The sequence below is a fragment of the Bradysia coprophila genome, unplaced genomic scaffold (genome assembly GCF_014529535.1).
Source record: "Bradysia coprophila strain Holo2 unplaced genomic scaffold, BU_Bcop_v1 contig_87, whole genome shotgun sequence".
In the NCBI taxonomy this organism is placed as follows: domain Eukaryota; kingdom Metazoa; phylum Arthropoda; class Insecta; order Diptera; family Sciaridae; genus Bradysia; species Bradysia coprophila.
Genome location: NW_023504014.1, coordinates 806,271 through 819,279, shown reverse-complemented (window position 1 = coordinate 819,279; position 13,009 = coordinate 806,271). Strand labels below are relative to the sequence as shown.

General features: G+C 38.0%; 1 protein-coding gene and 1 long non-coding RNA gene across 2 annotated transcripts; both read left to right on the top strand.

The window, feature by feature from the left end:
* LOC119084591 (COP9 signalosome complex subunit 8) lies at positions 1 to 994 on the top strand. The gene is made up of 4 exons (XM_037194637.1): positions 1 to 213; positions 283 to 350; positions 412 to 590; positions 667 to 994. The coding sequence occupies exons 1-4, from the start codon at positions 145 to 147 to the stop codon at positions 921 to 923; spliced, it is 573 nt and encodes a 190-aa protein (XP_037050532.1). The 5' UTR covers positions 1 to 144; the 3' UTR covers positions 924 to 994.
* A 6,525-nt stretch (positions 995 to 7,519) lies between these two features.
* On the top strand, positions 7,520 to 8,175 carry LOC119084590. The gene is made up of 4 exons (XR_005089096.1): positions 7,520 to 7,570; positions 7,628 to 7,727; positions 7,797 to 8,057; positions 8,121 to 8,175. It is a non-coding gene; the product is annotated as an uncharacterized LOC119084590 (long non-coding RNA).
* The last annotated feature ends 4,834 nt before the right edge of the window (positions 8,176 to 13,009 follow it).

Below are 13,009 nucleotides of genomic sequence, written 5' to 3'. Positions count from 1 at the left end.
ATTGTTTACGAACAGCTGAGACAAACTTGATTGTCGTTCTAAACATCAAAAATTTTGTCTTTCGTTCACGCAATACCGATTTGTCGCGAATAAACCTTTAATTTAGAGTTTCTGAGTTGAAATAAATTGAAAAAGTAAAAAAAAATGGAGGTGGAAATGCCGACCGAGAAAATCGATCAACTGATTGACTTGCTGGAAAAGCAGGAAATCGAAGTAAGTTATTTTAAGGTCAGGGATGACTCCGGTGTATTTAGACCAAATTTCCTTTAAAATATCCTTCAGGCCACAATGGCATTGTCCGCTCAATTGTATGCAGAATTGTTTGCTGCTTATCTGTACAGAAATGAACTGTAAGTGGACTAAATGCTCGCGATATCGCAAGTTGTTTAATTCAAACTTCACATTCCCCAGATCGAAAGCCCGATTTTTGTGGAAGAGAATTCCTAAGGCGATTAAGGCGGGAAATGTGGAGCTGGAAAAGATATGGAACATATTCAATCATCTGTGGGACAATGATTTGAATTCGTTTTTCAAAGACATCAACTTCGAATGGTCAGCAAATGTTGGCCGAATCATGTCACAACTTAAAGGTAAATTCATTCTGTCCGACGTGACCGAAGAGTCGAACGCTCGATCTATACGTCCCCCCCCCCATTTTCTTCACAGATAAAATTCAGGAGGAAACCGTAAATTTAGTTGCCGTCGCATACAGTTCCATCTTCGAAGACTATCTGCAGAATCTACTGAATCAAACACCGGAGGCACTGAACGATCTATGTGTGTCGCTCGGATGGGATATTCAAAGCGGTTCGTATCCGCGCCTAATTATTCCGAAGAAGAAAGTTAGCGAAAAGGTGGACACTGCTACAGCCGAAGATCAACTGCAACAATTGACGGATTTTGTGTCATTTTTGGAAAACTAAAGATTTTTGTACCGTCGTCACTTGGCGTTTAAATTTAACTTTAAGATTTATTAAATACTTTGCATTCAGAAGATTTTGTTGTTTCATTTTTGGAAACACTTGGCACGGGGATAGCGGAACTGTGCGCCAATTGATGTTGAGTATCGTTGTTCGATTGTACACTTTAGCATCATGTTCGAATAGTCGTTACATAATAGTAATGTGCGAATAGCCTCCTCTTCGCTATTCTCACACTGGAATAAACTGAAAATAAATGGCCAGGGCACGGTTGTCCAAAAGCAAGAAAAAGTTTTTAGACCCGTACGAAGTACTGGGGTCTTATAGGTTTACGCATACGTTTGTAACACGTCGAATTGGACTCCCTGAGTAAGGGGAAACCTATTGTGGTTGTCCAGAGATGCCAAATCAGCAAGAAAAAACATAGCTAACGCCGACCCGTACGAAACACCTATTCGTATCAAAAGCCTTTAATGTGAAACTCTTCATTTCTCTTACTTCATTTTCTTCTCTGCTGAAAAACTATTCTCCCTTTAAAATCACTTACATTATCCACTCTTTGCCTTGTTATCATATACAATTAAATTGCCGGAGGCAATATAGACAGCCCCGTACGAAGTCAAATTTCATAAATTCCTATTTAAACAGCTATATACCGCTATATTTACCTATATTTCACCGTAAATAAACATTTCACAGAGGAATATGCTATTATATAGCTCTATATGCCTGTATATAGCTCAATATAGCTGTATATAGGTATATATAGATGTCCGTATATGGAATCCCTGAAACCCCACACACTTAACACATTATTAACACATGTTAACAGAAACTCTCTAAGTATCATTTTTCCCAAGATATTTCTATTTTACTAAAATCCAATATGGCCGCCGGCAGCCATTTTGTTAGGAGACCGGAAATAGTACCGACGCTTTACATTCGTTAATACCTTTCAAACAAAAAAAAATTCATGAAATTCGGTCAAAATTTACTCGAGATATTGTCAAAATACACCACGTTCACTGTACTTCCGAGTAGCCAGATAAGAGCTCACTCCAAGAGACCTAGCTCACGCTCCGGAGAACATAATTTCATAAAATTCACGGGAAAAAAAAGAATTTTCAAAATCGGATGCGTTTTACTCAAGTTATCGTGCAGACAGACAGATGGACATTTTTTTTTCGCGGATCTGGCATCTCTAGACAACCACAATAGGTTTCCCCTTACTCAGGGAGTCCAATTCGACGTGTTACAAACGTATGCGTAAACCTATAAGACCCCAGTACTTCGTACGGGTCTAAAAATGTCCGTCTGTCCGTCCGTCTCTCCGTCCGTCCGTCCGTCTGTCTGTCTGCACGATAACTTGAGTAAAACGCATCCGATTTTGAAAATTCTTTTTTTTCCCGTTTGGTAATGTCAAAAGACAGGCTAAGTTCGAAGATGACTGATTTTGGATCGACCCTTCCCGAGCTGTGGCCCAATAAGTGCATTACGGTTTTTCGAAGATATCTCCGGACATTCAAACGTTACACTTGTAAGTGATACGTCAAATAAAAGAAATTTACAATACCGATCGACAAAAAAAAAGTTTATGGAAATCGGATGACCGACTCATGAGTTAGACCCCTTGGTGTGAAACAGGCACACGGCGGCAAGCAGTTTTTGCTTGTAGGTTGGCCAAATTTGAACATATTTCGTCCGTTTTAGCTTTTTTAGATAGGTATTGACCATACCAATCAGGGAAAAAGTTCATGAAATTATGTTCTCCGGAGCGTGAGCTAGGTCTCTTGGAGTGAGCTCTTATCTGGCTACTCGGAAGTACAGTGAACGTGGTGTATTTTGACAATATCTCGAGTAAATTTTGACCGAATTTCATGAATTTTTTTTTGTTTGAAAGGTATTAACGAATGTAAAGCGTCGGTACTATTTTCGGTTTTCTAACAAAATGGCTGCCGGCGGCCATATTGGATTTTATTAAAAGTGATATAAAGTGGGGAAAATGAGGCTTAGAGAGTTTCTGTTAACATGGAAATAATTTGTTATGTGTGTGGGGTTTCAGGGATTCCATATATGGACATCTATATATACCTATATACAGCTATATTGAGCTATATACAGGCATATAGAGCTATATAATAGCATATATTTATCTGTGAAATGTTTATTTATAGTGAAATATAGTTAAATATAGCGGTATACAGCTGTTTAAATAGGAATTTATGAAATTTGACTTCGTACGGGGCTGTCTATATTGCCTCCGGCAATTTAATTGTATATGATAACAAGGCAAAGAGTGGATAATGTAAGTGATTTGAAAGGAAGAATAGTTTTTCAGCAGAGAAGAAAATGAAGTAAGAGAAATGAAGAGTTTCACAGTAAAGGCTTTTGATACGAATAGGTGTTTCGTACGGGTCGGCGTTAGCTATGTTTTGAAAAGGTACCACGGTACGGCTGAACAACTTTTTTTTTTTGAAAGGTAATGAGCCATCGCTACTTTGGCAAGAAATCACTAGATGGAATCTCCACAAGTAGTTTTGACATGAATTTAAAGAGTCAGCAAAGAGTCATACGTCAATTTTACATAAGACCTAACCTACATAAGGAATTTGCGAATGCATACTGTTATTTGCAAGGCTGTATAAATACTTTGGGGAGGTCACGCAGATGCAGATACGCGGGTTACACACCACGTTTCATACAAAAAATTCACCAAGCCATACAAAATAATTTTGGTGAATTGGTTTGTATGGAAAAGATGTGTTCCCGCGTATCTAATAAAATGGCGATCTGCGTGACCTCCCCAAAGTATACAGCCATGGTTATTTGTCGCCTTCTAATTTTAACAACAGCTTTCATGACTTTGCTAGAGAGCTGCTTGAGGTTTCGGGAGAACACTTAAAAAGGTAGAACACAACTGATTTCGATTTTCAGAAAATGTTTCAGCATGAGTTCTCTGAAATACCAAAACCTTTTAGAGAAGAGCGAACGCATCCAAAGTAATAACAAAAACTAAAAATTGTGTCGTGGCGTCAAAAAATCTGTCTTATTTTAAGCCCTCACAGGAACGATAGCCCAAAGGCTGCTATTAAGTTACCATTCAAGTGAACTTTCAAACTTAACGATTTGATTTTTCATTTCAAAAATTCTGGGTTAATTAGACATTGACGAAACTTTCCGCAACACCAGAACCATATTTCAGCATTTTGGATCAGTAAATCCAACGAAGTTAGGTTATATAAAGGTTCTTAAAAAACAGCAAGGTGTGACATTTTAATTTAAAAATATATTTTTAATCACCACACCCTAAGTTATATTATCTATATCATGGAAAACCTTTATATTTCTTTTATTCACGCCGTATGTGTGCCTAAAATTTGTATTTTAAAGTATAGTTTCCACTTAAAAAGAGCACTCCGTTTAGCCTCCGTCTACATGACAGTTGTAAAATAGAACAAAAGAACTGTCACGCAAACGGAGTGTTTTACAACTGTCATGTAAACGGAGGCTAAACGGAGTGCTCTTTTTAAGTGGAAACTATACTTAAGTGAATGATTCGATGAAAAAGTCAACCGAAAACTATGTCTCTGAAATGCACTGATCGTTTTATAAGTTCGTCTAAACTTCGAAACGTGCAACCTCCCGTAAGAAAATTACAAAGTGACGGTCCTATATTTCTGATTTTACACTGTTTTTAGAAATTCTTTTGATCAGAATTGTCGATACTCGATACCCATGTAGTTCTTGCTTGTAGAACACCTTACACATACTTATTCTCATCGAGATTGGAAACGACCTCCGGTACATTTTAGGCGGCTGACAAAATTTGCTCGATTTTGGGTCGTACTTTGTAAACAAAATTAATTTTATAACGAAAATCTGTGCATTTTAGAGGCATACCGTGGAACAATTTTTAGCCCCGTACGAAGTACTGGGGGCTTATAAGATTAATATGCCGTTTGTAACACGTCGAATTGGAAGCAGACAGTAAGGGCAAAGCATTTGGTTATGTTAATAGATGACGAATCCGCAATAAAAAAAATGTCCGTCCGTCCATCCGTCCGTCCGTCCGTCCGTCTGTGACCCCTCTAGCTTGAGTAAATCACAACCTTTTTTGAAAATTCTTTTTTTCCCCGATTGGTATCGACAAAAGTAAGGTCAAGTTCGAAAATGGGCATGGTAGGGTCGGCCCTTCCAGAGCTAGGGCCTTATAGGTGTTTTTCAGTATTTCGACGATATCTACCGAAATACGCACGCAATAGCTGCTTGTGATATATCAAATGAAAGATATTGACGAGTAGAACAAAGTTGCTGAACATTGTTTTTGGGTAAGATGCAACGTGGGCTTGTTGGGAGGCTCAAAGGCCGCTACTCGGCCCTAAGTGTTTTTTGCACATAGATTGAGTAAATCTCACCCGATTTTGCCAGATTTAGTTTTTTATGAAAGGTAATTGAATACCGAAAAGAACGTGGCGAAAAAAGTTTCAAATTTGGGCCCTCGGACTAAGGCCGGTACTCGGCCCTCAGTGTTTTTTGCACATAGATCGAGTAAATCTCACCCGATTTTGCTAGTTTTTGTATCATTTGAGAGATAATTGAATGCCGAAAAGAACGTGTCGAAAAAAGTTTCAAATTTGGGCCCTTGGACTAAGGCCGCTACTCGGCCCTAAGTGTTTTTTGCACATAAATCGAGTAAATCTCATTCGATTTTGCTAGTTTTTGTTTCATTTGGAAGATAATTGAATGCCGAATAGAATGATGGCAAAAAAAGTTTCAAATTTGGGCCCTTGGTCTAATGCCGCTACTCGGCCCTAAGTGTTTTTTGCACATAAATCGAGTAAATCTCAACCGATTTTGCTAGTTTTTGTTTCATTTGAGAGATAATTGAATACCGAAAAGAACGTGGCGAAAAAAGTTTCAAATTTGGGCCCTTGGACTAAGGCCGGTACTCGGCCCTCAGTGTTTTTTGCACATAAATCGAGTAAATCTCATCTGATTTTGCTAGTTTTTGTTTCATTTGAGAGGTAATTGAATACCCAATGGAAAGTTGGCAAAAAATTTTGGGTTTCTAAAATAATATCGTGAATTGTTGGTTTTTTTTGAGAGGTACTTCGTACGGGCTTTCGTAATTGCGCTATGCGCAATTTTAAAAATGAACACTAGCATTTTGGTAACAGACGCATTAGAGGGTTGTAGACGTATTAGGGTTACGGGCGTATTAGGGCTACGGACTTATTATGGTTACGGACGAAATAGGATTACGGGTCGTACGGGGCTAAGTCGCAGCAAACGCTCCGACTGTTCTGATGCCTTGTTTGCTTAGAATAACGTTTTGGTCACAACTTCAATCCCCCAATGGAGAAAAATTATGACGTAAGGCTTGAAAAAGTGTAAGGGGGCTGTACAGCCCCAAATAAACAATGAAAGTAAATAGATAGGTATGGCCAAACGTTCAAAGTTGTTCTAGCCGGAGCACATACGGATTTGCATGGCGCCACCTCAAACGAACTCATTTCTAGTGCAAATTTCCACTAGAAATGAGTTCGTTTGAGGTGGCGCCATGCAAATCCGTATGTGCTCCGACTTGTATGGACTGGCCATACCTACTTATCTACTTTCATTGCAAATAAACACCAAGTTTGTGCATATATACTCATCAACGTAAACGTTGTTTTCAAAATGTTAGGACGAATTATTTTCCCCACTTATTCGTGCTTTTAGCTATAGGACGGTCACACTGATATGAAAATAGATCGATATTCCTTTCATAGGCTGTGTACTGTATGCATCGAAGCACGTCGATCTGCACCAGTCTTATAATGGATTCAAGTGTATGTTATATATATACAACATCCAGTTTCACTCTGACAGGCGGTTGTAACGGTCGAAAATAAAATGTTTTCGATTCAAATTGACAAAACGATTGGGCAAATTATGCAAATATTCTACAGAATGGGAATATGGCAAATTGACAAAGAAGTCAAATACCGTACGATCGGGAAGAAATTATTTTACACGTTTTATGGTGCTTTGTTCCCAATCTTTTTTGCAATTAATTCATTTCTATGTGCCGATCGAAGTGAAACTGTTTTTTCCGTACAGGCTGTATTTATAACGGCAGTTGTACACGTGAAATTGTTGTACCTCCTTTTCAAGAAGGAAGAGATCCTTGCATTTTTAAGCGATCCGAACGTTGTTCACTCAATTGAACATCGTGAAGATTATGTGGAATCAAGCAACAAGATAAAAAACTTTATGAAATTCATTCGTCCATATACGGCGGCCTTATCTACCATTGCATTTTTGCTCGTTATAATGAAACTGCCAATGTTCTCGTCCGATAGAGTTTTACCTCTTTTTATCAGTTTCGCGTGGAACGATTCAGAAATTATTTATTGGTTGGCGTACTTGCTAGTGACATTGTCAACTACCGTGTGTGTCGTAGTTTTCTTATTTACACCCGTAATTTGGTACATAATGTTGAATTATTCCGTCGAGTACGAATTGTTGGGAAATAAATTCAGAAGATTGGGTGTAGAGGAGAAAAACGTTGACAGAGCCACGAAATGGAATGACTTCAAATTGCCACAACGAAGTGGGTTTGTTACAGATTTAATTGTTTTGATAAAAGATCATCGCAACTTGACCGAGTACGATTTCGGACTTTCGAACATCGATTTCGAATTAATTTTCCTTTCGAAAAACAGAACCATCGAGCGGTTCAGATCCTGTTTCTCAACATTATTTTTAGTCCAAATCGCAACCAGTGGCATCGTTATTTGTGCTTCAGTCTACAACTTAGCTGTTGTGAGTTATCTTCTCAAACTTAAAAAAAGTCATCAAAATGTTGAACTCGTCCGTCCCATCTTAATTTAGGGGTCGAACCAAAATGTGGGTCAATCAGAATTTTATGTTGCTACTCTGGTCTATGGATTTTTTGATATTTTTTTTGTTATGTACCTGGCTAACGACATTACCCTTGCGAGTGATCTGCTACCTTACTGCTTATTTGAGTCCAATTGGATTGAACAGACAGAATCAAGTAAAAAATTGGTTCTCATCATGGGCGAAGTGTTGAAGCAACCGCAACAACTTGTCATCTTGATATATCCATTGAGCTTGGAAACGTTTTTGACGGTGAGTTACATATTGTCCTTGAATTTTATTTTTCCTTCAAGTTAATTTCTTCATTACAAACAGATAATGAACGGCGCCTACAGCATGTTCAATATTTTGAAAAGTTTTTAGCGAAATGACAATGGACGAGTTGTCCGTTCTTTGCATGTGAATAAGTTGCTCACCGAGACTAATCTAACTCTGCATCATGCATTTTAGTTTTGAGTACTGCTATGCGGTACTTTCATGTGGTCCTAGACCTCTCCAATGATACGTTACATACCTTACTTTTTAGTAACAATAAAGTCACACTTTTGGAATTCCAGATTCCGATCTACTGCGATTAACCTTCGCACGAGCATTTAGTAATCAGGAAAAACTTTTTGTCCACATAAGCTTGCACCGCTGCTTTTCTAAAAAATTTCGAGTTTGTGGCCAACCAAAGAATCTGCAGATGCTTTTGCAAGTTTCCAAACTGCACGGAAGTTAACTTGGAAATCGAAAACGCAAAAATTTGAAAAAAGTTGACGTTTCACTGAAGTCTAATTTTCAAGAAAGGTGTCAATATAGACTGTTATGATCAGAGCGAGAAAACCGAAGACTAGTTAATTCTAACTTGCCTTGGGGTACTTGTCAAAATATTGCTTTTTCTTTTAACATGTTACGTTTTGAGCGAGAGGACCGCAGACCAGTCTATTATAAGTTGTCTTGGGGTACTTGTCAAAATATTTCTTTCTCTTTCATCATAACACTCTATAGGGCATCCCGTATCCAAACAATGACGTAACAATTTTGTAACAAAACTTTTGTCCTGACGTTTAAAATGCTCATCGGGCCAAGTTTCATAAAGCAAGTTTGACACAGAATCACTAGCTCGACATAGAGTTAACAGACTGTTATGATCAGATCGAGAAAACCGAAGACTAGTTAATTACAACTTGCCTTGGGGTACTTGTCAAAATATTGCTTTCTCTTTCAACGTGGTACGTTGAGAGCGAGAAAACCGAAGACCAGTTTATTATAACTTGCCTTGGGGTACTTGTCAAAATATTGCTTTCTCTTTCAACGTGGTACGTTGAGAGCGAGAAAACCGAAGACCAGTTTATTATAACTTGCCTTGGGGTACTTGTCAAAATATTGCTTTCTCTTTCAACGTGGTACGTTGAGAGCGAGAAAACCGAAGACCAGCTTATTATAACTTGCCTTGGGGTAGTTGTCAAAATATTGCTTTCTCTTTCAACGTGCTACGTTGAGAGCGAGAAAACCGAAGACCAGTTTATTATAACTTGCCTTGGGGTACTTGTCAAAATATTGCTTTCTCTTTCAACGTGGTACGTTGAGAGCGAGAAAACCGAAGACCAGTTTATTATAACTTGCCTTGGGGTACTTGTCAAAATATTGCTTTCTCTTTTAACATGTTACGTTTTGAGCGAGAGGACCGCAGACCAGTCTATTATAAGTTGTCTTGGGGTACTTGTCAAAATATTTCTTTCTCTTTCATCATAACACTCTATAGGGCATCCCGTATCCAAACAATGACGTAACAATTTTGTAACAAAACTTTTGTCCTGACGTTTAAAATGCTCATCGGGCCAAGTTTCATAAAGCAAGTTTGACACAGAATCACTAGCTCGACATAGAGTTAACAGACTGTTATGATCAGATCGAGAAAACCGAAGACTAGTTAATTACAACTTGCCTTGGGGTACTTGTCAAAATATTGCTTTCTCTTTCAACGTGGTACGTTGAGAGCGAGAAAACCGAAGACCAGTTTATTATAACTTGCCTTGGGGTACTTGTCAAAATATTGCTTTCTCTTTCAACGTGGTACGTTGAGAGCGAGAAAACCGAAGACCAGTTTATTATAACTTGCCTTGGGGTACTTGTCAAAATATTGCTTTCTCTTTCAACGTGGTACGTTGAGAGCGAGAAAACCGAAGACCAGCTTATTATAACTTGCCTTGGGGTAGTTGTCAAAATATTGCTTTCTCTTTCAACGTGCTACGTTGAGAGCGAGAAAACCGAAGACCAGTTTATTATAACTTGCCTTGGGGTACTTGTCAAAATATTGCTTTCTCTTTCAACGTGGTACGTTGAGAGCGAGAAAACCGAAGACCAGTTTATTATAACTTGCCTTGGGGTACTTGTCAAAATATTGCTTTCTCTTTTAACATGTTACGTTTTGAGCGAGAGGACCGCAGACCAGTCTATTATAAGTTGTCTTGGGGTACTTGTCAAAATATTTCTTTCTCTTTCATCATAACACTCTATAGGGCATCCCGTATCCAAACAATGACGTAACAATTTTGTAACAAAACTTTTGTCCTGACGTTTAAAATGCTCATCGGGCCAAGTTTCATAAAGCAAGTTTGACACAGAATCACTAGCTCGACATAGAGTTAACAGACTGTTATGATCAGATCGAGAAAACCGAAGACTAGTTAATTACAACTTGCCTTGGGGTACTTGTCAAAATATTGCTTTCTCTTTCAACGTGGTACGTTGAGAGCGAGAAAACCGAAGACCAGTTTATTATAACTTGCCTTGGGGTACTTGTCAAAATATTGCTTTCTCTTTCAACGTGGTACGTTGAGAGCGAGAAAACCGAAGACCAGTTTATTATAACTTGCCTTGGGGTACTTGTCAAAATATTGCTTTCTCTTTCAACGTGGTACGTTGAGAGCGAGAAAACCGAAGACCAGTTTATTATAACTTGCCTTGGGGTACTTGTCAAAATATCTCTTTCATCATAACACTCTATGTGTGTGTTTTTTTCACTTTTGATCTTCTTAATGGAAATAGTCAGGAAGGCTGTTTTGAAACCTTACCCCACTCGTGCTGATGATTTTCTTATCGTTAATGAACTTAGGACAACGTGGACAACGAATTTAACCGTTTATCACAGCTTCGGTACGTGAATCATTCAAAGCGACTGTAGAGATGTTGAAAATTTTTTAATCAAATTATTATGGGCCAATGGTTCTCTCTCTAATCTGTATCGATTAGTTTAATCTGGTCTCACGACTTCCAAATGTAAAACTTCGAGTCTCATCGACATGTGCAAAACCGAGCCTATCCAGTCGATTGGCTCTCGCTAATCCGTTCTTTTTCAGGTGGCTCGATGGTCTAAAACGCAACTTCTTGGTCCTTATTCCTTGGTCGTACAAATCAGAACTGCTTGCTGCTTTTAAACGTTATGGTTTTTCTGATTTTTTGTATTATATAAATATTGTCCTTTCTAACTTGTATTGTAAAGAAAGAATGAAAATATAAGTAGTCGGGGGGCATGTTGCCATTGATTAAATGTTGATAATTTATTGATGTCTTGATTCATGTCTTGATAATTATCAAAATATCGATATTTCAATATTGTACGCAACAGAGTGCGAAGTCGTCATTTTCATTCGAATACGAAGAAATTGAAAAAAATACAAATCTCTCTCACGAGAGAGCTTTAGATGCGTTCACTTTTCATGTGCTGGCTTACCAGTAATGATAATTATCGAATTTTTTTATTTTGATTATTATCCCATGCCTAGGTACACTATTCGGGACAGCTTCTAATTTTCTGCTGAAAATCGTTGTTCAGAAAAAGACATTTTCATTATTTCGCTAACTACTAAAAATAAAAACAGATAAATGAAGTGGCATCGATTAAAGTCTGGATTGACATTCGATAAAATGCACTCAATTTATCATTCTCTTCGCACGTGTACTCGATATACTAAGGATCTTCAATAATTTATGAATTTGTCAACTTCTCCGTGTCGTTTCTACTATTCAGAACGATACAATGGTTCAAATGCAATGTCAAATTACCTTAAATTGTCTACGAAGTTTGTCCTGTGGATGGCTATTATTGAAAATAGAAAAACATTAAGTAAAGGATGGCGATGACATTACACATCAGTTACAAACACATCGTAGATTCACTTCATGAATTATCTATTAGGAATATGCAACTCCCAATTACGAATTTCACCTCGCGGCGCAGCGTCGCCACCATACATTATTATTTCAGTATAACAGCCGAAAATGAGTGTCCATTATCAAGTTTTAGACCCGTACGAAGTACTGGGGTGTTATACGTTCGAACATACGTTTGTAACATTCGACTCCCTCAGTAAAGGGAAACAAGCTTCTGCTCCGATGTTTATTTTTTTACAACAATGGAACAAATAAGGAACATATGCTCGATATATGCTTTGATCGAGGTGATTTTACGCGACTTCGCCGAAGAATGAACGGAAAATTTGGAAATAGGTAATTCTGTGTCATTTGCTGCAATTAAGCATTTATGGCATTCTGCTCTCGAAAAATTCAACCCAATGCTCTCATGCATCGATACCAAAAACATCCCCGATCGATTCGTCAAAACTGATCATTCTCGACAGAGCGTTTGGACCAGCTTTCGTGTCACGTATCCCATTAGTCATAGTATTCCAACATTCTTACAAGTAAGAATATGAGCAGATAAGCACACAAGTATCCGAGAAGCCGAGGGGCCTCTAACGGTTATACAAGATTTGTGGGCTTCCAATAGTCATTCAACCAAAGTAAAAAATCAAGCTCTCAGAAACAAACGTAAATTAACACAGATTTCGCCATCTCACAACTCTACGTATCTTTAATCACTCTACTTAACGGCAATAAACCGGAAATTGAAAACTAATGAAAACAGATGAAAACATTTAAAATAATCACGGTGCGTAAGTTTAAGTTTAGTCTGTTTCAAATGGCTGTCATCTGCTACCAACAATGACAGCAATAATAAAAGACAAGCTCCGACTAATGAGGTCTTATATAGCCAAAAGCGTGTTAAAAACAAATGAAGTAAAAGATTTCTGAAATCAATCCTTGAAAATCTTCGATCAAATGAAGTAATAGATCAGATAGTAAAACTGTCAATATGCTTGCCGTCGGTGACAGGTTACCGCAACGCCTATTTCTCCTACGTGTTTTCAGGAAAAAGA

Coding starts and splice junctions, on each gene's coding strand:
- LOC119084591 (XM_037194637.1), top strand. CDS start 145: ATGGAGGTGGAAATGCCGACCGAGAAAATCGATCAACTGATTGACTTG. Junction 351..411: donor TATCTGTACAGAAATGAACT/GTAAGTGGACTA, acceptor CACATTCCCCAG/ATCGAAAGCCCGATTTTTGT. Junction 591..666: donor AATCATGTCACAACTTAAAG/GTAAATTCATTC, acceptor TTTTCTTCACAG/ATAAAATTCAGGAGGAAACC.